Genomic DNA, 27,858 nt, shown 5'->3' with positions numbered 1-27,858 from the left:
GATTCACATTGAAGAGAAGTCCAGTAAGGTGAAGGCAGCCAGGGTCAGTCGTTGTTGTTCAAACCTTTTGAGTAGGATGAAGATTACTTTGATCAAAAACATTTGGATTATGCTGATTCCAGCAGAGGGCTGGATTCAGACTTTATTACAGGGGAAACAAAACATTTTTACTTGTTAGTTGATACTTTCTGACATTTTTAAAATGCATAGTGCACTGGAATGCTTTATTACTTAATTGATCTGTCAGATAAATGAGACTAAGGGTTATAGAAAAAAAAAGTATTTTATCTCTATAAAATTGTCTGCTAAATAGCCGCTAATGTCAATTATTAAAATGTATATTTTTAAGTAACTGTGAGGACAAAGTATGTAGTGTACAGTCCCATTTGTAATCCAGATTTGGTGCCTGGATCAGTTTGATCCAAACTAATCCAAAAAGTGATCTGGATAACCCGATTAGAAATAGAGATGGGACAGATCTGATCTAATATCTGTATCAGGTCGGATATTGATGTAATTTATGGATCGGTTATCGGGTTTACAGCCCAAATCCACGCCACCGATCGTTACCACTTTAAACATTCTCAGCTTGCATAATCTCGCTTTGAACATATTCAGACTGAACTGTTCACAAATCATCTCCACAACGACGTATAGACCAGATGGAACATCTCCTTCTATAAGATCAAAAGTGCAACTCTTACACTGAAAACCTTACAGCTTTTGCTGCTTCCTGTTTTATGTTGAGCCAGCACAAATTTCCGATACATTTCTTTGGAATAGTTTGAATTGCACTTTTATTAATTTATTAATTGTGTTGCTCTTTGAATAATAAATATTTATCGCTTTGTGTAACCTTAATCATAAATCAATCAACAACAATAACACTATTTATATTGATTAAAAATTATCAGAATCGTATCGGAACTGAAAAAAAGTGAATTAGTGAATCTCTAGTTAGAAAAAAGTAGATCACCAAATCTGGATCCTGTGAGGGCTCTCACTCTTTCGGCTCTGTGAGAGTGGTGAGAGAATCAACTCACTGCAATCAGGTGTGTGTGGCACTGATTGGCTTTGATTAAGCCCAGGTGTGGGGAGTCTCCAGTGTTCTGTGCTGACTCATTATCTCAACTTCAGAGGTAGTGAGAGGTTCTCCCTGTGGCTTCTCAAGTTGTCTGTGTATATATACACCAACTCAGAACTGTGTGTGTATTTGATGTCAATTACCTGTTTCCCAGTCTGTAAGTTGGGGTGCTGGAGAGTTTACTGTGACTCCAGCCTTTTGGCTTATCAAAGGTCTTCCGGGCAGCCTTTGCCTTTTGTTTTGTGTTTTCTGGGTCTCCTGGACAATGTTGGTTTTGAGTCAGCTGCTTGGCAGCAGTGGTTTAGTTAATCATTTTCAGTGCATTATTTCATTTGGGAAGCCTGTTGTGGCTCTATACAGTTTTGTTGTTTATTTTCCCCCTTTCCAATCTATCTATCTTTGAGACACACCTGCGTACCCCCCCTTCCTGACTGGATCTTATTTGGATTGAACCTTTTGAACAACAGGGCCCTGGAGATAAAAGCTGTTTCCTGGACATTCTGCACATTCATTTATCATGCAGCTATAGACTATATGCAAATTTCAACATCCTGGAATTCCCACCTTATAGCAATTTAAACAAAGAAACTAACACTTAAATAATTACCCTTAGGAGTTGGACACGCTGATGATGTACAATAAAGGTGAAGTCAAAGAAAAAGATTGTCTGAATTCCCGTCTGCTCATTAATCCTCGCCACAAGGATCTGATAGTGTGGTAACTCCCAGACTGCAAACCTATGATTTTCATCCTTGAGCCGGTTTGTATTTCTTGTATCAAAGATGCAACGTTCTTCATACAGACACATGGTTCAGATGTTGTATCCAAAGAGGGAAATCAGAAGGGCCGGTTTAGAAAATGGAAAAAAAAAGGTAATCATTATGTTGTGGTTTATTACATTCCCTTTGTAATGCATCAAGAAAAAGTTCCCTGATTTCAGAAAAAGATATTGCTACCCACCATAAAGCCATATCCTCTGGCCAGAATCCTGGTCTGCCTCTGCTGTCTTCTACACGCCTCTTGTGCCTTGGATCATAATCTGAAGAATAAAAAAGATTACTCGTCTGAGACCACATATGTTTTATCAGTGATCCCTCCTGCAGTTTCAGATGAATAAATATGAACTCTCTATCAACCTTAGCTTCTCTGCCTGTTGTTATCTCACTGAGTAACCACTCCTGTTTAAGTCTGCTCCTGAAAAAGTGTTGCACTTCATTTCTTTATCAATAGTTTGGCTGTTTTCTGTTCAAAGAAAAAAAGGAAATGTGAATCTGCCGTGCTTATTATTTTTCAATCACGGGGCACTGAGAGGGAAGGATGGACAAGAACCAGACCAAACTGGCATCATCTTTGTGGTTTTGATCGACTTTTTGTTGATGTAATATACAATGTAGATATCAAATCCTACCCATGTTTAAGCTTAAGGAACAGCCCACGACACTCTGAACATTCTGAATATGCATGTTTCAATCAGTACTTTGCATCCTGAACGCAGAGAGACAGATTCTAAAGCCAAGCAGACTTGTGTGTGATAAAGTTTGAACACTCTAAAGATTGTTTGAAGAATGTCAAGACATTCTGAAACTACACATTGTTAGCTTTCGAAAGAGACCTTATTTGTGCTTGCAGTCCATACCATTCAAGAAAAGCAGTGACTTTTATCACCATGAGTCTGGATTGTGAATTTTTTGGCCAATTTTACAGGATTCTGAAGAAACATGATTGTTGAAGCTAAAACAAGTGTGACCTTGCACACAATAAAGTATAATCTGCCTCAGCAAAGAAGCATCTTGACCCTCACTGATCCAGCGTGTCTTTGGTCAGACTGTACCTGTCTAATGTGTCTGGTAGGAATAAAACTCTGTGTCTGCTGAAGGGATGTATTGGATTTTACTGAAAGTCTTGCCTAACATAAGGACATTTGCACCATCCATTCTAATCACTTTCTAACGACTTGTTCTTTTTACTTGTAGCTCTCACAATGCCATTGGACTTACAAAGAAGATTTGTGTTGGCTTCATGGAGTTCATCAATCTTTGGCAGACAACTTGGCAATGCAAAACCAAAGCAAACTACATCTCCACTGACAGATTCTCATTTCTAACTTAAGACTTGCCATTACACTATCATACATAAACACAGTGACTAAAACATCAGGCAAAATAGCAAACCTTCACTTTCCTTTCACATCATGTCTGCTCATTTGAAGAATGTACCTTATATTTCATTGTACTGGACTACTCAATGAACCCAAATCAAGAAAAGCCAATTCTCCATGGGGCACTAAATGCATGTGTCTGTACTGTTAATCGTTTAACAGATAGTGTATAAATAATGGTTGAGACAATGTTATTACTTTAAAGGAAGAGTTCAGTCCTATTAAGAACAACAAAAGTACTTTTTATATCTGTTTAAGGGTTCACTCTAGAGTAGAGTCATAGTGTTATGTCTATCTTACACGCTGTTGGTGTAGCCCAGTTTTAATAAAACAACTACCAGGTTGATATGCCAAGCAAGTTAGCAAATAGTGGCTTTGAGTATTTAAAGTACAAATATGAAAGATATTGACTGAATTAATACTTACTATATCATCAGATATTAAAGGAAACATGCTATGTTAAAGTGCTGGCTTCTCTGACAACAATAATTCAATTCAATTCAATTTATTTGTATAGCGTCAACTCATAACAAGTGTTATCTGAAGACACTTCAAAAAGCAGGTAAAATACCTTACTCTTTGTCTGTTAACATTACAAAAGAGCAGGTAAAAAGACCTTACTCATTGTTATGTTACAAAAAGCAGGTAAAAGACCTTACTTATTGCTATGCTACAAAGATCCGGCCTATCCATCATGAACACTTTAGCAAAGCAGCAAAAGTTCTGTTCTGGCAGGCCGTCAACCAACGATTTTGAGGAGCCTAAGAGAGCTCAAGAGCTCTCAGGAAAGTAGGTGGTTAGTGACTGAGATTTACAGATAGATACATGTAGTAATATGATGTACTGTATATGCACACAGAGAGAGAGAGAGAGAGAGAGAGAGAGAGAGAGAGAGAGAGAGAGAGAGAGAGAGAGAGAGAGAGAGAGAGAGAGAGAGAGAGAGAGAGAGAGAGAGAGAGAGAGAGAGAGAGAGGAGCTCAAGGTGCCAGTTCCCCTGGTAGTCTAAGCCTATAGCAGCATAACTAAGAGCTGGTCTACACCAGCACTAACTATAAGATTTATCAAAAAGGAAAGTTTTAAGTCTATTCTACAGACTGTGTCTGCTTCCCGGACCCCGGCTGGAAGGCGGTTCCAGAGGAGAGGAGCCCAATAACTGAAGGCTTTACCTCCCAATACAGCAGACATATGTCCTCCTATAAGTTTAGATCCTGTATTGGTCTGTTTTTGTTTTGACTGGAGAAGATAGGCAGTTTTAAAGCATCATACCACAGCCCTTTTTGGATGCCTCTGTTTGCCAGGCTTACAGCTAACCATCATGTGTTGCAGCGATAGAAGCAGGCAAGCAAACTGGTTCTGACATACATATCTTATTTGACCCAACCTTAAACATGTGATTCGGCAAAAAAAAAACACTGGACTAGGAGTAAAGGGAAAATGTAATAATTTTTCTTGGGATTGTGAATAAACCAAGTTTTTCTTAAAACGAGGTTGATATCATACAAACTTGTGCCTTCTACAGAAGCATATAGCAATGTTACAAACAGGTAGCTTGTAGTAAGTCTACCTTGGAATTTTAAGAAATTATGGTAAATAATGAAAATCACTATGGAGAAAATAAATGGGATTTAACTTCTGGAACCAGATTTTTGACCTCTATTGAGTGTACTGTTTCTTTTTGGGTTTGTCACTTGATCAACCCTTTCATATTACACAAAGTCATTGGTTCCACTGATGATGTAGCATAATAGCAACATCTTGGTTTAATTTAAATATTATTCAGCTGCAATCAATTCTACTTTTCAAAACAATTCAAAACTCCAGATAACAGTCGTGAACATGTCTAGAAACATGTCAGTTATTTTCTAACATCACAGTAAGCAACGTATAATCAGAAAGTCCATAAGGAGCTTATAGATGAAAAGATTGCCTCTAATGTTTGTGAAAGTATCAGGACAGCATAAATCTTAAACATCCACTTTATTTATTGTTGCAATAAAAATATAAATTGTGGCAATAAAAAAGTGGTAATTTAAGATTTCAGTGTCCTGTCTTGAAACATGTTGTATAATTTTTTGGTTGAGGATTCAGCACCCGTATAAGTTACTGAGGATGAGTGCCTTTTTTAAATTCACTTCCTTTACTGATCGGGGCAATAAGAAAGTCCCTCTCCATTCAGAATGGTTGAACTAATTCAGTTCTATTACTTCCATTATAAAGCTGATTTGTCTAGAAGACAAGTGGCCCGAAGTCTAATCGTATTAGAAATGAATCATAGCAGGCTGAATAATTGCTTAATGTAGGATTTGATTAAATGTTCATTAACTAGAGTTTGTGTCAGCTCTAAGGAGATTCCTGCAGTGACAGCAGCTTTCCTCACCAGACAGTGTGAGGGGCCATGTGAACCATGGCCGACGTAATGGAAACACTGAGATATGATACAGTCAGACTACTTGATTCCAGACAGAATCAAGACACTATCTCTTCCTCCTCTCCCTTGGTTATCCTTGGATACCTCCATCCTTACAGATGTATGGCATTAATGTTGTGCCTGGAGGTTAAGTGTTTCCAATCTGCTCTGTTAAGAGGCGATCAAGCATCCCAGGAGCCTCACGGACAGGAATTGGAGCCTCTCTCTCTCTCTCTCTCCCACACACGCACACACACACTATCAGTACAAGTATCACCTAGTTTGCCTCAGGAGAATATAACCTACTTTGCCTTGCAGATTAAATTGAAATAGAATGAGCTTCAGACACCCAGCCTCTAGCAACTGTAATTTAAGAACAAAACAAGACAAAAACCCTCTAGCATAAAGAAAGATTAAAAAGGAGCCAACAGATACTCGCACAGCTCACAACTTGCCTCACAAGTCCTTACCATAAAATAGCAAGCGAACGCAGTAAATTATAAAAAAAATGATATGAGCTGTTTATAAAGAATAAGTCATATGCCTGGAGGTGCAGCACAACCAAATAAGGTCTGCATCGCTCTCATTTCTGGTAACTCTCAGCAAATGCTTTTAAGGAAGCATCATAAAAAAATGACTGTTGGCTAAACCCTCTCCCGTCTATGATTATTCATGAGAGTCATATCTGAACACCCGTAACTTTATGAGGGATATTCAGGAAGGGCTTTAGGAAGAATGAAATGATTTGAAAGACTTTGAATGTTTCTCGTCACTCACTCTTTAATAAAAGGGTTTTCCTCAGGCAAGACATGGCGGACAAAGCAACAGAGTCCGCTATAAACACTTTAATGAGAATATTTGCTTTATATCTATGCTATGTGTAGCATAGCCCCTCCCACTTGCTCAAGGTGAATTTGTCTCATTACATCCTGCTGCATTCTCACATCAGCTCACTCATTTTTTCAACAGAAAAAAGATACTAGGGGGCTGGCAGGAGAAACTCCAGATAAAGCCTGAGAGAAACATTTGGCTCTTTTTGCGTTCACACATACAGCTCGACCTGGAAACTTCATGTGTTTTTCAGGAGATTTTGTGCAAAGTGTGAAGAAGGCTTTAGTAACAGTTGTGATTTTAAACTGCTTATATAGGCCAGCCAAAAAGAAGACGTGTCTCTAAGTTGTCGTGCAGCTTTACCAATGTTTGACAGAGTCATGCTAATGCCTCTTTAAAAAGGCTTTTTGAAGTCTTGCTGTTACAAATGCTTAATGATACCAAATGAACATCAACACTATCTACTGTGATTAGAGTTTAAGCTTATCTGTGGGAACCATCATCAGCACTCTGAGAAATTGATGGCCACCCATCTTCCCTCTCATCTTCTGAACTATCATTATTACTTTATTTCAATATAGCAGAATCACTAAATCACAAGAAACCTTTATTGCAGTACAAATAAATTGTTTCATTATGAGCAAATAAGTGCATTCATGGGGTGAATGTGTATGGGTTTGTATCTGTATATATCGGACTTCCCTAAACAGACACATTTATCCAAAACAAATAGAAAACGGAAACATGCAGCTAATGGAAATAAAGCAGCAAACTCACTGCAAACATTAACATTGCAAAGACAAAAGCATTCATCAAATCAAAACAGAGCCGTTCAGTGCGTGTCCATGAGGACAATTACTTATCAGACCTATTTCTCTTTTTGAACCAGGTTGTAATCATGTTCATTTCTGCTGAATGAAAGGGCTTTTTAGGCTGTGATGTGTTTTTGACTTCCGGGGCTCCTGGAGCTATCCTCAAGTGGACCCTTGAGAAGCTGCTGGATTTTGCCGTTCTGCATTAGCTTCATTTGTCAAGACAGGAGGTTGCCACTTGGGCAAGAGGCAGGTTAGAGCCTGGATGGTGATGAAGGCTGCACCTGTATCAAATCAAAAGAAGGATTGAACAATTCATAGAACATTGAACATGATAGGAAAACCAGTTGATGATCAAACTTTCTTTCTCTGTTCAGGTCGCTGCCTCTTTTCTTCATCACTGGTTTTATTCTGCTTGAAAATGTCAGTATTTTCAGGAAGTTTAGAATAGAATGTGTGTACAGTGTGTCAGTCTTCTCTCAGACTCAGTGGTTTCTACAGTCCTCCTAAAGCTGACTAAATACGAAACTGATTGTATAATAATTCCATGACAGCGTAAGGCATGTGGGAGTGTGATGGGGACAAGATGGGAGAAGAGAGAGGAAGACGAAAAAGGCAGGTTAGTTATATCTTTGGAGAACAGGTTGTAATGATTCCGCTCTAGCTGGCGCAGGAAATGGTGTGTTTCACACCTCACTGCAGATTGAGTGGAATTTAGCAGTCCAAGAACCGTGGAGTGGAAAAGGGAGAGCAGGATAATGTCCGGCAGCTGATCAAACATGTCCGGTGAGAGGAGAAGAGGGAACGCCACGCTCAGGTCAGACTCTGCCAATCCACAACTTTTACATCTGTCGTCTACCATCTGTGCCCTCCTGACCACAAATCACAACTGTTCCTCCCTCTGTATTATCAAGAGTGTAATTATACTGATTAGAGTAGCCTGTTCTCAGTTATACAATATTATCATATTCAGGGAGTTTGTACAGCACTCAGTGATCTACATTTCTTAAATTATTAAATGATTAAGACCTTAAAAAGTATTAATCAATCCAAACAAAGGGTTGTTTAAGACAGCTTGAAAATTACATAATAATCTTCTAATCTTACAGCTCTATCTGCAGGGAAATTCAGAAGTGTGTGCCCTTTAAAATGCATGTTGAGAATGTAATGAAATCCATCTCCTTTTGGATGCATCATTGCTCGCTGCTCTGGGATGAGTTTTGCAGACAAGACATGAAAAAAAAAAACTGACATTGTCTACCTGGATACCATCATGATTTCAGTTAAATAGATTCTCTTTTAAAATAGGACAAACTGTGATCTTTGAGGTTCGAGGTTAGTCTTCAATGATGGTTAGAAGATAAATATCTGCTTGATATCTGTCAGATTACGTGAAAGGAAATGCAGTGTATACTGTTGATTAATCAAACTTTATTACAGACTCAGGGTCCAGATACAGTAAGACAGTACAAAAGACATTAAACACAAAGCACCATCTTACATCTGGAGTCCTGTGAGAGGTTAGAGTCAAGGCGTAAAAGAATAAATGACAGATAAGTTAAAGTCTCAAGCCTGAAAACGCTGACCTTTCTTTGTATTAAACCAAGCACACATTCATTTCATAACATAAGCCCAGTGCCCTGAGTTATTCAACATAGCATGTATCACAAAAATACTAATATATTAAACTATAATAATACATTTAATTTAGGTTGATATGAGCAAGTATTATAGAAAGATGTAATAGGAAAAGAAGAATATGTAAACTGTCACTTTCAACATTTTACAGAATTCATTTTGCATTAATAACTTTCTAATTTAGTTTAAAAAAAAAAACTGAAACAAACATGTTTTCTGTAAGTTTCTTGGAGACAACTTTACAAAAACATATCATAAGTGCATAAACAGATTAGTACACACGTAGCATGTACAACCACAAGGTTCAAGCCACACACTGGATGCCTCTCATATTCAGGTGTAACATTTTGACCCTAAAGGCCTGATCCTGCGTGCTCAGCTATGAGTCAGTTTATATTAGAGTCAGTCGTTTAAAGAGCTCTCCCTTATATAGAGCTGTGTAACATCATTTATAGGGACAAAGACGCCTGGGGCCACAGGGCAGCCCTGGTTCACAGCGGTCACTTATGACCAAATAAAAAAATATAAAAAGGGGGAGAAGAGAAACAACAGACATTCTTCCATGTTTAGTGATTAAAATGTGTTCAGAAAGATTCTTAATGTTAAATACAGTTTTCAGAGCTTCAAGTGAACTGCCTGCATTTGTTGCTCATTGCCTCTTACATGTTGAATGTCCTCCTAATGCTTTATGTGAATATATATCAAACTTAAAGGAGCAATGTGTAAAATACCTTCAGGATTAAATCATAAACTGACCTTACTATATCATCAGACATCAAGGAAACAGGCTGTGTTAAAGTGTTGGCTTCTCTGACAACAATGTAGCAGTATGTTCTCCTTTTAAGTTTTGACTCTGGTCTTGAATGGTCTTGTACTTGTTATGATCAGAGAAGGTAGGAGCTTTAAAGTACAGCCCGACCGATATGGGATTGTTGGGTCCGATACCAAATCGATAAAAGGGAGACAATATAGATGTTGATCCCTCAAATGCAGTTATCAAACACTTGTGGGAAAGATAACTAATGTATACGTGCATCACTGCTTGACACTCTGGAGAGTGATAATGCTTGTTGTAATCCATATAGCACACACTGCCCGTGAAAGAGAACTGCTAGTGTAATACAATGAAACGTTTTGAATCTAGTTGTATTGGTGCATATCTGCGATATATTGTAAGTAGCCGATAGTCACTTGATATGCTAATATCAGCCGATATTATTGTCTGGCAGATAAATCGGTTGGGGTCTAGTTTTAATGCCCCCCTCACAAAGCTGTTTTGGCCACTTGACAGCAAACAAACTGATTCTAATCAGCTCACATCCAGAAACTTGTTAAAAGTAGGATAAAATAATGCAGATGCTTTTTAAAAAATGGAGAGAGGTTAGAATGCAGATGTTTGAAGACAGATACAGAGCTGGCTAAACACTGAAGCTTCTTTGTCCCTCGACATGGCTGCCCAGGTGTGCATCTACTCTAGGGAGGAGGGGGCGAGGGGAAACAGCCCTCTGCAATGTTTTGAATTTGGACAGCAGTACCAATTTGAAACGCTAAATGTAAGAGGTACATAATGCTCTTTAATTGTAGAGAGACTGAAAATTGATATTAATACTGAAATACAAAAAAACTGAATCATCTTTAAATGAATAAAATATAATTTTTGAATGTGTCTTTTACTAGGCTAAAGCTTTTCTTTCTATCAGTTTGCCAGTTTGAAGAGTCTCCCCTGGTACTCAACATCAAACCACTCGTCACATTTACATACGGACCACTTGAAAACAATTAAAGTCCACAAACAGGACATAATTATATTAACGCACTGTTAACCCATACCTCCACATGCTTCAGAAATAATAGGCTGCCAGATTCAGAACAGAATGTTAACTGACCTTTTGGTTTTTCCTGGACTATCTGGAAAATATTCAAAGCCTCATCTGCATTTCATTATTTAAAAAGGTCATCCACTGTACATTCTGCAACGTTTAACCAAACGCTTAAAAGCCCTTTCTCACTTCATGAAGGTTAAAAGGATGATCCAGCAGTGTTTTCTCTGGGTTGCTTTTCCCTCCTGTCTGCTGCTTTAATGGTGCCGGCCGTGCCGTGGCACCAGCATTACCCCTGACGAGATGATTGCCCTTTCAGCAATAGAAGCTCCGTTTGATTATGCATGTGTTCATTTTGTTTTCATTTGACGCCATGCATGCTAACTGTTTCTGGAGAAATGTGGAGGTGAGAAAAGTGCTGCAAAGATGTAATTAATCTTCTTACCTTGTTGAGGTCGACAGTTAAGTTCCTCTGCCTAGCGCCCATTAAAAAACAACACTGACACACCAGAGACACTGATGAAAACAGCGGCACAGAGAGGCCAGCAGGATGAAGGAGGGAGTTGATGGGCTTTTTCTGAGGTCCCTGAAAGGCAAGCGGTGTGATTGGAAAGAGGCTTTCATCAAAGTGCCTAATGAATACATGTATATTTGGATTCACACATGGAAGTGCACACTTAATAGCATTTGGTAACATATAATGAAAAGTGCAAAGTTGACTTAGCTGGCAGACTTTTCCTCGGTCTGTAATTGCATAAATTAGAACACCATTTACATTTTCTTGGATTTTATCAGAAAAGTAAAATGTTTTATGTGACTCTCGTGACTTTTAAGGATTTACTCAAGCAGCTTGTGGTTGCAGAAAATGACATTCCAATTACAGTCCCAACATGCTCATACATTTAGCAGTTACAATAGCTACCCTGCAATATGCAAAAAAGCAATATGCAGATGCAACTTTGATTTTGCAAGTGGTTATTGAATAAAATATTTTGATCTGGTGATTGCATATAAGTCGATAACCATTAAATGTCAAAAATTGATACATCTCAAATAAATGGGCTCCCTTTCCTAAATAGCCCTAATGTAGGCAGAACGCATGGTGAATATAACAGCTTAACACACCTGGTCCACATCAGGACCAATCAGTCATACACACACCTGACACTAATCACAGTTTAAATACAGGGATCACTAAAGTCAGAAGAATTTCTACTCTGGGCATTGGGAATGCCTTTATGAAAATGTATGGCCATCCATATCGTGCTGTTGACATATTATAGTCAGGACAAAGTCTAACAGTAGCAGCCACAACTAAAACTAAAAGGAAAATAAAATGCACTCATATAGGGTCTTTCTTCCTCCATCCACTCAAGGCACTTTACACCACTTGTCAGCATTCATCCCTTCGCACACTTATTTAAAGCAATGCAAAGCGAACATCCAAACACATTCTCACACTGTAGGTTCTGCCTTCGGGAGCGATCTGGGGTTTAGTTTCTCACCCAACATTACTTTAATATGCAGGCAGGAGAAGCCTGTCAGTCTACCTCTGAGCCACAGAACTACAGTTATGTCATTTTACTTGCTGGATACCAAACAGGAAAGCCAAGTGGGAAATTCACAGCATGAAGCAGTCATGTTTGTGATAAAAGTCATCCACATAAATGTAAACACACAAATAACAGGCTCTTTTTTTTAGCTTTTGGGTCTTTATTGATTGGACATCTGACTGAGCCAAAGTGGTACCTACTATTTTTTTAATGTATTTTGTGACAGTAAATCTCAGTTAATCAATTACCTCTAAGTTGTTTTTGTCCATTATCGAGGGGAGCAAAATTACCTGACAATGCAAATATTTTTTTTGTTTCAATTGGGCTCTGAAATTGTGTCAGACCCTGCATGTGGACAGAGCCATGGTGAGGTCACAATAGTTTACACTGTGTAAAATCTCCTCCTTGTTAGCCTGTGAGTCAGTAATAATCACTTCCACTGGCTGTACCTGATAAGCACCGGCAATGTTCCCATTCAGTCCCTGTCCTATCTCTCAAGAGTCATTTCTCTGGATCATTTTCCTGTTCCTGTTCTCTCCCCGAGAGTGTCCTCCGAGAATGACTGTTCATAAAATGTAAATAACCCCAGGGATGAGAGTGGCTGATGTTCAGCTACAAACGCAGTCATCTTCTCTGTTCCAGCTCTTCTCCTGTCTTTGAACGACTGTCATCAAGAGCCCACAGTGGGGAAACAGGAGCACACAGAGTACACCACATTCCTTCACCTTTTTTGGCAACATCTGGGTGCAACACAAAGTGCACCTCATTAGTTAAACTATCAGAATCAAACACTAGGCACTGGTGCTGAATTGTAAAGCAAACACTGCTTGAATCAGTTCAAAAACATCATTGCAATGCATAAAACATACACTGAGGCGGTAGTTAAAATGAAATAAACACCATTTGGGGAAGGCAGAGTGGAAAAGCAGATAAACATAAGAGGGACTCAGATGCTTGGGACAAAATAATTGGATAATTTGGACTTAAAGAGGGATCTTTCCATTTGTAATGTTTGTGATATTATATCTAATATATATATATATAATATATCTTTTGCATCTTCATATGTGTGTATATGTCACTCTTAGGGGTTGTTGTGTGTATTAGCAGACCAGCAGACCATATAAGGTATGGCACTTATTTATGTTACTCATTTAGAGGAGGGGGGATACTTTCAGATTTGCCCCTTTCCCTGCTAACAATGGAATGAATACCATGGTGTTACAGCTTGTAGCTTAAAATTGGTTTAGATGTATATCTAAATGTTTAAAGCTCACATATTATCCTCCTTTACAACAACTTATATAAGTCTCAGAGTTCCTCATAACATGTGTGTGAAGTTTCTTGCTAAAAGTCCACTCTGGTCCTGTATTTGATCATACCTATAAACCCCTCTCTTTCAGCCCTGCTCAGAACAGGCTGTTTCTGTGTCTGTAGCTTTAAAGGCAAATGAGCTGTGTCCGACCACGCCCCTTCTCTGGAAGGGGCTGTGGCTTTCTTGCACCGTGCCTAATGGTTTACGGTGAGAGGCAGACTCAGAGGTCTGAACCAACACCTAGCTGTGGGAATGTCACCCATGGGGGAGGGGTGATGTCACAAAGGGAAAATCTCAAAAGCGCCTGTTCGTGCATGTGTTTTCTGTTGTGAGTTGAAGTGGAGCAGAAAAAAAGACGACGAGGATGGACTTTTCTCATAATGTCTCATAATTGGGGGGTTTGTAGACATACTAGGGACACATATTAGCGTTAGAAAACCATGGTAAAGTGTATTTTGCATTAAATGTGACCTTTAAATAACAGCTGTTAGTTCTTTTGAGCTTACATTGACTTGTGACCTCTTTTGTACCACTTTCATCTAAACACCTGTTTGTATACATTCTTATGTGGGTTGAAGGGTTAAGATCTTGAGCACTGAACACTTTATTGCATACAGCTTTCTGGCAAAAAGTCCCTGACGCAAACACCTCCAGTCTTAGCTTGGGTTCTCAGTGTGCATATCATGTAGTCAAGAAACCAAAGTTGAAGTTGAGAAGAGAAGAAAGAAATAGTGATTTTAGTAAAGGTCTGTTTTATGCAGCTTTAAGCTACTAATTCTAGTGAAATGTGGCCTCTGTTACTGACCTTGTATTATTGCCCCAGTATAATGCAGCTCAGTGTACATTCAAGCAGGAATATCGTTTTATTTGATCTTTACAGTCATAACTCTGCTGCTGTCAAACTTAGAATATGTTCTCCTTTCTGCCTCTGTCAGTTATAGCATTGATCATTGGGACCTTCCTCCACCCCAGTCACCTCCAACTCCCTATATATCATCAGTGTTTGGATTGATTTCCTCAGACGTCTGCCCCCCATCACATCCTGCATCCTTGCTTTGCAATTTCTACCAGTGTCTTGACTCCATCGGGGAGTTGAATACTCTACTCTCTTGCCTACAACTTGAATACATAAAGATGTCATGGTGGAATCTAATCACCAAAGACATTGCACATTTTGCATCATTTTAATGCACTCATAATGATCCTCTCTGATTGAACTGTTAGTACTGCTGCATCAAGGTGTCAGTAGTGTGTTTTAGCTAGTCAAAATTGAGCTTTATTTAGCATATGCTACCAAAGTCAAATCAAAATCACATAAAATACTCAAGTAAAAAAAAACTAAAATTCTTTGTTAAAGTTTGAGTCATGAGACTTTCTTTCCAAACAAGTCAAACTATAATGGATGCAGAACTGCTCTTAAATAAGCCTTCACCTTTACATGACCCTTTGAAGCTCTGTGTGTCACAGTGCTGAGACCTATTGACCTGTCACAGTGTTAGCTGGAAATGTTCAGTCCACAGAATGGGACACACAGCTCTGCTAATTACCAGCATCCGCCGTCTTCAGGTTTGCTTCCATATCAGAGGCCAAGATGGGAGCAAAACAATATAAATCACTAACTGTGTTCTTCCGCTGTTTGATAGAGGAGACATCTTTGGTTGGTAAAGAAAAAAGCTACAATGTTAGGTGTTCTTTCCATCATATGCATTTATGGTTGAATCAAGAGTTTATTTCAAATCAGGTCTATTTGGCCTCAGGGGTAAAACATAAAAGAAAAGGAAATGAAAGCAATTGTTTTATAATGTGTTCTTATGTGTTAATGGAAACGTAACTATCCCCAGGCACATTCATGCAAAACATTACACTGAGTGAGACAGAGGTGACTTTTAAATGTGACTTGATTTTAGAGGTGTATCTGGATTAAATGTCGGGCCTGTTTCAACACACACAGTTTAAGTGCAAACTGCTGTGTTTGTTTTGATTTCACTGACAGTGTGTCTCACAGGTTCCCTTTTAGAGAGCCAGAGACGTAATACTATCAAAATGAAAGCCATTCAGATTAATTTAATTCTGTATTTTCTTTATTCAGTAATGTGTTTTAGTAGTCTTTGCTTTCATGCTCCACTAAAACAGAAAAATATAATTTTGGAAATGTTTGACTGAAAAAATTAGAAGACGTAATTTTACATCCAAACATCGCCTCTTTTATGACGGCAAGAGAAAAACAATGTTTTTCAGTTTTAGCAGGAAGCTGGAAATCATGTTTTATTGCTTCCTTACTTTCAATTACTATATTCTAAAGTTGTCAATTTGGAAACGGTTATCTGACGTTAAGGTAAAAATATTTTAAAAAACAGCTAACATTTCAACCTTTTTTTTTTCAGGTGGGATTTTTTTTCCCACTTTGGCTCAGACACTTTCCACAGAGGTGCATAGCTAAGGTAAGTGTCTGTGTCAGAAAAAGCAGCAAACCTGGATGCCAAAAATGCAGTCAAAGTGGAAGTGCAAAAAACTGCAGTTCCTCCTGTGTCCACATGAGGTTGGCTTCAAAAGCCAACGAGTCCTCATTAAGTTCCATATAAAAAAGTTAATTTTTACAGCAGAAATGTTTACAGCCTGGTACATAAACCATTTTGGTTTGTATAGCGTCTTTATTGGTTAAAACTATATGGTTGAACTTCTTTATTACTCATCTGTCTGGATTATATGAAGGCTAAGCGGCTGTGGCTCAGTTGGTAGAATCGTCGCCAGCTGAGCAACATGTCCGTTGTGTCCTTGGGTAAGACACTTAACCCTGAATTGCTCCCGCTGCTTCAGTGGTGGTGTATGAATGACATTATTTACTTCTGATGGATGATACTACATAGTGATCACTACCATCAGTGTGTGAAAGGGTGTGAATGTGTAGGTGTGACATGTGGTGTAAAAGCGCTTTGAGTAGTCGGAAGACTAGAAAAGCGTTATATAAGCTCAAGTCCATTTACCATTTAAGTGTTATACCTACCTTTGCATATTTAGGGGCGTGACCAAGCTGATTACCAGGTGGTTTGTTTGTAATTGTTTGTTGTGAGTTTGTTTTCATGGACGATTAAGGTCCACCTTAGCGCCATCTTTTTGTCTGTTGCTAGATTGATCGAAATTTTGAGATATATTTTGAGATAGCTTTTCCAATATGGCATCCACCATCAATGGGCTTTGTATTGTTTTTTCAGGAACTAAAAGGTGATGTCACATAGACTACGTCCATGTTCATACAGATTTATACAGTCACTCATGTGTTCTCTGGCCAGCTACTCAAAATGAAGGCCATTCTGACCGCTACCTCCCATAATAAGGTCCTTGTTTAACCCCAGTTCAAAAAATGTGAGCTATCCCTTTGTTGAGTCCTCACACTCAAAATGTCTTACTCCTGCTTTTTGTTCTAGTTATTAAGACAGGAAAATGAAATGCACTCTTACATTTTAACTGAGTGTTTGAAGAATGAGTGCCTTAGCTGTACTAAATGGAGCTACTAAAGATGGCTGAAGAGTCTCAACTCACACTTAAGTATTCACGAGGAGAGTCAGAACAATTCCATGCAGCCCATGCTAACCTCTCCTAGTTCAGAAACATTTTCTACAAAAGTTTCCGGTATCACAACACTGATATGTTTTGCATGGTCGGGTAAACAACATCTCCTACTGGAGGAGTAAACTGCTCCGACCACACTATGACCACAGAAGAAGACGGCTGCCAGAGCACAAAATGTTCCAGACTCTCTTTTAAGTAACCAGTCATTGGAAGCAAGTTGGCAGCCTTCAAATTCAACAATTAGAATAATGAGATCACGCCCCATCAGTGAATCATATGGCCTCAGTTGAACATCAAATTGTGTCTTCTTTTTTTTTTACACCATTCTTTCTAACAAAGGCTGATTAATTAGCTGGGATTAAAAGTGATGGGTGAAGTGCTCAACGTTTCCTCTTTGAGCAGCTGTCAGGTTAATGTTACTGACAATAGAAGCTTGATTCCAGTGTCAGAAGTCTGCAAGTGTGTAAGAACATGTGGAACAATGCAATCCAGCCATGCAGAGTGTCCTGATTTTGGGTCATGCTTTCTGCTGTTCAAGATGTTTACATGATTTGTTTGAACTCTAATGTGAATCTTTATGTAATATGGAAAGAATAGTGAATAAAAAACATGATATAATCTCCAGGATAGCGTCAGAGAGGCTGCAGATCTGCATGAGTGAACTTTGTTGTTTAACACAAACTTCCAAATCATCTCTCATAAACTTTGGGACGAAACAAGTGGATTACATCATCAGGACCTACTTAGGTTTTGATGCTCTTTTCCCTCTCCGTTATTGTAGTAATGTCTCTTTAACAAGGAGACCAAAGGTAACAGGGTTCAGTGTCACTGACTCAGTGTCTAGACTTTATCAGGTTTGCGAGCATTATGATTCTCTTTATCCTCTAACAGCTTAACCACATCCGCTTGGGTTATTAAGCATTGTGATAAATGCATCCACCCACAGTTCAATCATGATTCCTGTTTCATCACTTCACTTCCTGCAGCACAGAACAATATGGACTAAAAAGCAAACACTAAATTGCTCTAACAGGGGTATGTACCTGAACCATTTCAATGAAAAAAAAGTCTCTGATACTGCAGATTTTCTTATTTTGGATATAGGAGTCATGTTTGACTTTTCTACGGAGGCTGGATGGTCGAACAGCGGTGAGCTAGTATCCATTACAACATCAGTCTTCTGAACAACAAAAATATTTTATATGCTTCAAAATAGCGGTCGAAACTGCGAAAACTGAAATCTGTGTGTTTTGTCTAATTTGTGGCCCAAAATATCTCATTGCAATTCATATAAGCAACATTTACTGGACTAGTCAGAAAAACATCTGATTTGAACAAGTAACAAAAGCTGTCAATGCTTAGTACAAAATTTTACTTGTTAAGTTTCTTGAATTAAAGGTCACATATTCTCCTCCTTTTAAACCAGTTTAAGTTCCCCATAATATGTCTTTGAAGTTGGTTGTTACAAATCCTATCTGATCCTGTATTTGATTATGTGTATAAACTCCTCTATTTCAGCCCTGCTCAGAACAGGCTGTTTCTGTGTCTGTAGCTTTAAATGTAAATGAGCTGTGTCTGACCACGCCCATCTCTTGTAGGGAGTGTGTGGCTCAGGCTTTCTCACTCCATGCCCTATTTTTCTGGTCAGAAGGCAGTCTCAAAGGGCAGAACAAACACCTTGATATGAGAGTGTAACCCACCTGGGGGAGGGGAAAATCTGTAAAATTGTCCTGTTTGAGCACACACTGAAAAGTGGAGCAAAAGAAGGAGAGGATGGACTTTTCTTATCATTGGGGCTTTGCAGACAACAACAATAAGATGTTTTTTTGGGCCTGCATGGTAAATGTGGCAATTAGATATTCTTCAAGAGTAATCAAACCATTACACTTGCTCATTTGAGTGTTTGCATTGCAAAATGTCTCCCTAAGGTGATCTGATAAACACTATTAATCTGCTAAAAACTTTTTCGATCCTCATCATTATCATGAGCGTACTATAATTTTGCTGTCAGATTGAAATGGCTCGTTAGCTTGGCTCACTAACTAAATGCATTTTGATTCATAAAGAGAACAAAGATAAATGCAGACAACAATGGGCCACACAAACCAACATTGTGTTGTGTTTGTTATTTGGACCAATTCCCAGTTTTATTGAATGGTATTTAAATTTGTGAATACAACAGAACACACACGCTGTGACCTGCTTTGTATAAAACAGCAGTTTAATAGAACATTTAGCTTGCTTGGCTTTGAACAAAATACTCCAATGAAGCTGATGTTTTGGTCTACCATTCACAAAAAATGAATGTCCTGAATGTCTTTGTAACATCCACCCCCTTAGCTTCAGCTCCTATTACTGCAAAAATCTCTGTTCTGGTCAGCTGCAAAAAGGCCAGAGACCAGAGCAGAGAGAGAGGAGGCACGCAGGCTCACATTCACAGTCAGACCTCGAGAGTATAGCCTGGCTTCCTCTCCATCCCACAAACGTTTCCATAATGTGAAGCCATCGCTCATTCTCTCAACTCTGCTTCTGTTCCAAACCAAAGAGTGAGCACTGTAAGCATCCAGTGAAAAACAGGCATCAAAATAACCCAGACAGGGAAGAGAGGAACATTGTTGTCTAATGAAAACCTGGGTAATGAAGCTTTGGTTATTTCTCAGTTTGATTTTATTTCACAGATTTATGGCTCTTCTATTGAACACAATTGGTCCTCCTGGAGGCAATCACCAAGAGTGGTGCAGTAGAGTTCCTGCACACATTAAATCAGAAAAGAAGGAGTGAGGTTGATGAATGGGGTCCAGGTATGGAGGAATGAGCGGGGGGGGGGGGGTGGTTCTCGTGTTGGGAGGAAAGGAGAGTGGACAACAGTGGGGTTTGAGGGGAGGGTCTTGAGAACTGAGACAAACAGAAGGTGTTAGGTAGGCTCATAATATCTTTAGGGCGTCTCAGGTTAAAGAGCTGATAAGGCACAGATTGAATTTGTGTTAGAGAGGTAGTCCTGTTTTGTTTGTAAATTGACTGTATAATAATTTCATAATGTGTACCTTTAAGCCTCACCGTACTGTAAAAGATGTTCACATGGACAGGGGGATTTCTTGTATGAATATTTTTTACTATTGGCAATGAATTTTGTGTGTTGTTCAAAGATCTATTGGTATCTATCGGTAGGTATTCGTGATCTATGGAGGAAGGTGTAGCTAATTGTGTGTGTTTTTTTGTTGAGTTGTGATGCTCTTGTGTTTCTGAATGTCCTATATTCCACCTCTAAACCACTAATGTGCTGTCTGAGAAACTCACAAAGACTGAACAAGTTTTAGACCTTTTTAAGGGGTTCGGCACTATACAATGTAAGAGTACCAATAAAGGAGGTTTAAAAACGTATGTACACATGCAACTTTAGAGTCCCACTGTGAAACTAACAAAATTACTTGTAAGTGGTTAATTGGACATTTACGTTCTCTTATTTCTTGTTAGTAAAAAAGTCTGACTACAGAAGAACGTTTTTCTCTATTTTTGTACTTTTACATAATTGGAAGAACATCAAATGCAGAGCTGTCACAACCCTGAAGTAACCATCATCTCTCAAGTACCGATGTCAATGGTATCAGTTAGTAAACCGGACATGAAAAATAATCAGGTGTCTTTAAAGTTCACATGATGAATTGTGTGTGTCTGTTTTATTTTTGAAAATAATTCCTGGAACAAAACCACATGATAATGGCAAGTTACAAAACCACATGCTGCATCTGAACCAAGACTTACATCTCTTTTCTTTTCTCAGAATTTCAGTTAAAAATGTGTATCTTCAGATTTTAAAAAAGCCACTGATTGTTCTTATAAAAGCATAGTCATAGTCCAATTGATTTAAGTGGTCCTAATTGGGAGCCATTGTGCAGTCTAGTACATGTTGAACCTGGCAGTCCTGTTCAAGATGAAGAGAAGAAGACCTGACAGGCAGCTGAGTATACACAGCAATAAGAGGCTAAATCGTAAAAATGCAGAGAACCACAAAAATAAATTAAGAACGTTTTTAATAATTAAAACGTTTTTTTTTACAGCATTTCTCCTCAGTGCACTTTCTTGTTTCTGCAATTTTTTCCCCACATAATTCTCCAACAGAAACATCCAATCCTGCATCATATCATTAAAATTACAATACACAGTATATATAAACACTCTTTTTATGAGTGAGTCCAAGGTGGCAGAACAGGTCGAGTATCAATATATTGAAAAGTAAATATTGATTTAAAGGCAGTTCCCCCTTTACAGATTTTTTTGTTTGACTTTCTTTGCACAACACGGACACATAAGTAAAGCCTTCGTTTTTATAACAACAACTTATAAGAATAGCTGCATTATGGGGTAACCTTGGAGTGAGTACCTTTAATACTACACAGGAAGCATGTCCTTAAGTATGGATGCAGGTTTCTACAGAAGCCCAGAATGGACCAACAAAACACAGTGTATGAAGAATGCCAATCACATATTGTCACTTAGGCCAAGTCCACACGCAATAGGGTATTTTTTAAAACTGAGGTTTTCCGCCTTTTTAAAAAAGAATTCCGTCCACACACGCTAAGTACTCAAAAACATCTTCGTCCACATGAAAATGTACAACACATTGTTACGGCTTGATGAGCATGACAAGTCAAAAACAATGTCCTTGACAAGCTACATTTTTCTCGTCATTCCTGTGCAATGACAATGTATTTACAAAGTTTTCAATTCAGGCGCATCTACTCGTAAACAGAGAGCAACTGTGTATACATGCAAAAGGTCCAGTTAGCAATGTTAAAACCAGCACTCGTTTAGTTACTACTGCCATCGCACTAAACGAAAGTGACAGCGTCACACAATAATGACAAATGGAGGAGAAACCAGCGCACAGTGTGACGTTACAAGCCCAAAACTCAGTTTTCTCCGTTTACAGAAGGAGTTTTCCAAAAGGTGCGTTTTCAGTGATCTAAAACGCAGTTTACATGCGAATGAAAGGCACAGGAAAACCTCCCTTTTCAAAAATACCCAGCTACGTGTGGCCTAGGTCTTAGTTTCCACTGTGTTGGTTCTCTGAATGGGAGGAACTGCATTCTGCAAACTCAACTCTGGATGGCACTAAATCCAATTCATTGTTCCTTTAAAAAAGAATCGAATCTATTTTTAAAGTACTTTTTTTATTGTAATTATGATTATAAATGAAAAAACATTAAATCACACACACAAACATAAATGATGCATTTTCCAAAAGGTAGAAACAAGCACATTTATAAAAAATAAAAAATAAAAAAAACACAAGAGAAGTTGGTAAGTGGTTTTTAGTTTCACAGTTAATCTCAGGCAATGGGACCAGCAGGTGACCTCCTGTTTTTGTTCTATCTAATTGACTTTGAGAGAGGAAATCAGAAAAGAGTTTAAGTCCAACACCAATCAGCACGGACATTGTAAAAATAAAAATAAAACGCCTATGAGAACTTGGAGGAATCATTTCATCACAACGCTGTCAGGCAACAACCACGACACCGAAACGCTGCCTCAGTTGTTCCAGGAATAAGTAGGTGAAGACTGTGTGAGGGATGAGACGGATCGCCGCAGGAACTAGTCCCTGGAAATAAATCACATTATTATTTCAGCAAGTCTAAAAAAGGTAAAAATAGAACAGCTTTTGCACAATGAATATATAAACAGTTTATAAACCGGAGGGAGCAGTGTAAAACTTCTTTTTTAAAGCACTTTTTTTGTTAGTATTACAGTGAACGTCGTCTACCTTGTAAAATGCCTTTGGACCGAGCTTTGCTGTCTCTCTCAGACAGTAAAACACGCCCTGCAACAATAAGATAAACGTCAAGCTGAGTAACTCTCTACACAGTAAAGGAATAAAACATTCATGTCAGCAAAATTCCCCAAGTAACCTCAACCAATAAGAGCACAGAGACAGCATGTGCTGTACACAGATTACCCCATATTCCTGTTTGGAGTTCATCAGTCTGGTTTTAACAACATCAAGGGGCTGGCACAGGATGGTGGCACATCCCCCCTTACAGAAAAGTTAAAAACAAAAACATTATCTAAGATTGGAAAATCTGGTGATATCAAATCAAAAGTGACAGAGGTGAGTGACTCACTGCAAACACACTGGCCAGGAAGTGAGTTAGGATGTTGTCAGTCAGGTAACCAGTAGCTAGAACCAACTGCTTTGACTGGTCATAGCAAGACAGCTGCAGGGAGCAAAATGCATCAAATAGTGCAGCAGCATTCTAATGATTTTAATAGTTGTAAAATGAAGATGTTCCTACCTGTCCAACAGAGACCAGTGCACCTCTGGTAGAGGCCAAAGTAGCACCAGAGAACAAACTCCTCAGTCCCTCTTAAAAATTCACAAAAGAAAGCGAGGAACATGAGGGAGACAAAATGAGGTATGAAAAGGTTTGTTCTTAAAAATGGGGCTTTCAAGATGGTGATATCTGAGCTAACATTTATTGAAAGAAAACATTTGTAATGTTATAAATGCATCCTTTTCTTATCAGAGTGAAGCCTGTTTCACACACTTACTTATTAAAATATCTAGAACATTTCAGGAGGCAGAACATGAAGTAAAGAGGACGACATGGGAAGGTGGATGAAGTACCAGCATCTGACGCTATGATGTTTTTGCCTTTAAAGCAATGTCATGTGTAACTGGACTTTTCACAGTATCAATGTTTTTACTGGTTTTCTTATGTACATATGACATTATGATCCGTCTATGCATCTTCAAGGCCTTTTTTCAAGTCGTCCATGACACTTTTCCTATGTAGGGCAACTTAGAGTATGAAGTAAACAAATTTACATTGTAATGTAAAGTTTAAGAATCTCACCTTCCTTAAAAACACGTAGGAGTCCATCAAGTGCATGCACATAACTGGTAGAAAAAGAAAATATCAGTACGTGGTGATTTGCATGCAACTAGGATAAACATAGTCAGTTTTTTCTAAACGTAAAAAAAACAAAGCACTGGACTTATTTCCATTTTCAATATAAACTCACTTTCTCCTGAGCTGTACAGGCAACTTGATATCATTCTGCATTCTGCATGGATGAAAGATTAAAATAGATCAGAACATAATAACGAGTGGCCTTCAGAGGCATTATCTGGCTATGGCTAATGACTATTTCACAGTCATTGTCAGGCTAAATTAGATTTGTATGCATTAGACTTATACACACTGGACTTGAGTGTTTTCTGTTTACCCTGCAAACTGTTTGGACATGTACAATGTAAGATATTTACACTGTGAATCAGGCTCATACCTGCACAACTGTGAAGTAATATTTAAAGCCTCTCACTGTTTTTGTTATATTTATGTGCCTATTTTTTTACACCAAACAACATGAACTTACTTTGCACTAAAAACTGATTCTAAAAGAATATTTTGAAAGTGAGGGGATTACTTTCTTAGAAGCGAAACAGCTGTCGTGTTGATTTATTTATTGTTTGTGTGCGTCAGGGTTGTTTCTATTTAATGGTAGATTTCAATATTTTGTGAACCAGTGCAAAAGTAATGGTGAAAATGCAGGCAGTGGCTTCAACCTAATAATATGAAGTACAGTTGAGTTAGGTGTCATAAAAATCATGTTGATTCACCTGACGTTCACCAGGTCAGCTGGTGTCCCAATGAAACCACCAACAAACCCTGGTGAAGAAAGGGTTTAAAAAAAACTCAAATCAAATCATTTAAAATAGCCTTATGCCAAAACTGTTGAGATTTGTAACGATGCATTTACCCCCAAAGGCACCAAGCAGGACTTTCTGGTAGAAAGGCATGAGACCTTTGTTGTCTTTGTTCATCTGGTCTCTGACAGTCTCATAAATACCAAACCTTGCCAAAGAATACGTCATCTGCAGGAAAAACAAGAAAGCTGTTAATGTTAGGCGGAGCAGCAGGGAGATGAACAGCCAGTTGATTCAACATGTGTTTGAAAATATCCACCTGCCGACAGAGCGACGCGCTGAGGCCACTGTAAAGAGCCAGAACACCTTCTCTCCTCACCACGTTCACGGTCATCCCAATCATCCTCAGCCTCACCTCCTGCTGCGTCTGTAAGTGCACCTACAAAAGACCACATGGAGGCAGCGAGGGAGGAATGTCAGTCACACTTTAAATGGGGGCAGGAGCCACCTGCACATGTGTAAAGTTAGAGAAGGCAAACATCTAAAGCAATTTCTCTTGTTCTTGATCAGGGGCCTGTGTTCTCAAGAAAAGAAAAAAAAGTAATGGTGAAAATGCAGACGAAAAGGTCCCCTAACCCTGACAAGTGTTTGCAGCAAAACTATTGAAAAAGGGCCCAGAGTTTGGTTAGTCTCTTTTGGGATCTAGCTGTGCAACACAATGGATCCTGTGATTAATGATACTCTCCTTCACTCAAATAGGCCCCAAAACTTGGTTAGGCTTACAGGGAGCTCAGTTTGTGTTCAAAGAAAAAAAAAAAGCCTTCGACATGATAGCTGAATACAGACAGCCCAATCTATGGAGATGTTTGCTGTTTGATAATGTAATCCTAAAGGGTACAAGTTTTTGGAAAATCATGAGAGAAGTCATGGCACAGTGGCAGCCTTACAATCCCCATTAAATGGAACTTCGAGAGCATCTAACTGCCGTGTAGTGACGTATTATCAACTGAAACAGCATAGAACCAATCACAAAACAGAAGGCGGGACATAACGTTGGGATGAATTCGAATGGACTTTTAACCTTGACAAAGGTCGGTTTTTAATTGGTCAAAAAATTAGTAAACGCCCCTTAGTGCAGGATGCGTCATCTCCAAACATCTACAATATAATTTGATGTAAACATGGTCAGATAATGCTTTTTAAAAATATATTTGGCACATAATGGCAGATAAAGGATAATTTATCACAGGAAATCTGGATTCAAACCAGACAAGTGTAGCTTAAATTTTATGGGGACTTTAAAATCATTGAACAATAAAAGAGTAATTGAAGTGTGTCTTTGTCAATCAGTTTTCATGCAGAAATGCACACTTATCTTAAAATTTAAATCAGGCCGGGTTTAGCTTTTATATTTGGGATAATGCTAACAGACTTTAAGACAGTTGTTTTTCTAGCTTTCTTGGAATGTAAGACAATCTCTTGTAAGACTACGAGAACACATGAACAACACTTAAACACTTAAAGGTCACATTTTATGTAAAATACACTTTACCATGTTTTTTGAACCCTAATATGTCCCTAGCCTGTCTACAACCCCCTCTAGTATTATTCATTAGAATTAGTAACTTAAAGCTGTATAATGCAAGCATTTGTACTCTTTGCTCTTTAGCAACCTTACATGTTCAGCATGCAGCCAACAGAGTAAAATCCTGAAGGTCTTACTTATTCTTAAAAGCACAATCTTGTAAATTATCAAAACAATCCAATTATAGTAATATATCAGTTTCTTCACATAGCACTTTTAAGGTTGAATTCAACCAGAGTGGTAATGTCACTTCTAAATATCACCATAAACATGAGAGTGCTAAATTGAAGAAAATCAATTCAAAAGCTAGATAATAGCTGTAGGAAATAAAAAAAGCAACATAAGGATGTTTCTATCATCATTACACGCACCTTAAAGAATCAAAACAAGCCAACTGACTGCTATAATCAAGGTTATAAGGTTGTAAGCTATTACCAAAGTGAGTGTCAACAAGAAAAGAAAGGGCAATAAAAGAGTAAAAATGTTATTAACATTTAAAAACACAGACAGATGAATGAGGCCTACAACAGTCATTTCCCCCAATATTATTAAAAGAAAGTGTGCTACTTGTCAGTAATCTTGAATTAAAACACAGTTAGCTTCATTATTTACCTTAATCAAATCCAGAGGGTGTGTTAAACAGGCAGCCACACTTGAGGAGATTCCACCAAAATACCAACGAGAAATGCGGTTCTCCTGCATGTTGTCAGTGAGACAAAGTCCAAAAGAAAAAGGCAAGGAGTCGGTTTGTGAAGGGTCGCTGGAACAACTTAGTGCTGTCTTCATCCATCTCCCTGTTCACTTCTGGCCATGGTTTGAAGCTGTTCATTTTAAATGCACTATAGCCTAAAATAAAGTGCACTGTCCTTAATGTGACTCTTGTAATGTAGAGCTGGACATTTTAGCTTAACATGTGGCTAAACTAGGTGGCGAGCCTTCGTATACCAGCTCCATCAGTCTGTGCCAAGAACTGGGGTGCAGCTGGTTTGAGAGAAGAAGCGTACGTGACCAATATAAAAATAGTAAGCGAGCTTGACTGCTGCTGTAGTTCTGTGAATGCTGTATCTATGCATCCAAAGATTCCACCTGCACACCTCAAAGGTCATGAAGTTCAAACAAATATTTGTCAAGAATAGACACTGCCTTCTCGTGTACTCAAAGGGTGAAAATAAACACACAATGCATGCCTTCTCAGGAACATTCAGCAGCTGTTTTAATGAGAGTTCACTTCATGTTTCCTGTACGGCTCTCAATACTAGTCAACTTTTTGGTTCTTAAGCATGACATGGTTTTTAATGAGCAGTGCAGCAGCCGTATGAATGGGCAGCCTGGCACTGCTCTGTGTTTGCTGAGTCAGAGAGGGAGTTTTGGAAGGGGAGTGGGAGGGCAATGACAAATGACAGAAACAGTAACTGGACACCCACTCCAAGTCAGAGAAAA

At 38.6% G+C, this 27,858-nt stretch overlaps 1 protein-coding gene across 1 annotated transcript; it reads right to left on the bottom strand.

Moving 5' to 3' along the window:
- Window positions 1-21,202: 21,202 nt before the first annotated feature.
- slc25a10a (solute carrier family 25 member 10a) lies at window positions 21,203-27,403 on the bottom strand. The gene is made up of 11 exons (XM_020640933.3): window positions 27,031-27,403; window positions 25,153-25,272; window positions 24,947-25,061; window positions 24,807-24,855; window positions 24,209-24,250; window positions 24,040-24,083; window positions 23,479-23,549; window positions 23,308-23,400; window positions 23,142-23,219; window positions 22,950-23,006; window positions 21,203-22,787 (listed from the first exon to the last, which is right to left on the bottom strand). Exons 1-11 carry the CDS (start codon window positions 27,202-27,204, stop codon window positions 22,686-22,688), a joined length of 945 nt encoding a protein of 314 aa, XP_020496589.1. The 5' UTR covers window positions 27,205-27,403; the 3' UTR covers window positions 21,203-22,685.
- Between the last annotated feature and the right edge of the window lie 455 nt (window positions 27,404-27,858).

This window comes from Labrus bergylta, chromosome 16 (genome assembly GCF_963930695.1).
Source record: "Labrus bergylta chromosome 16, fLabBer1.1, whole genome shotgun sequence".
Classification (NCBI taxonomy): domain Eukaryota; kingdom Metazoa; phylum Chordata; class Actinopteri; order Labriformes; family Labridae; genus Labrus; species Labrus bergylta.
The sequence above is the reverse complement of the archived record's forward strand: the minus strand, read 5'-3'. Positions and strand labels throughout refer to the sequence as shown.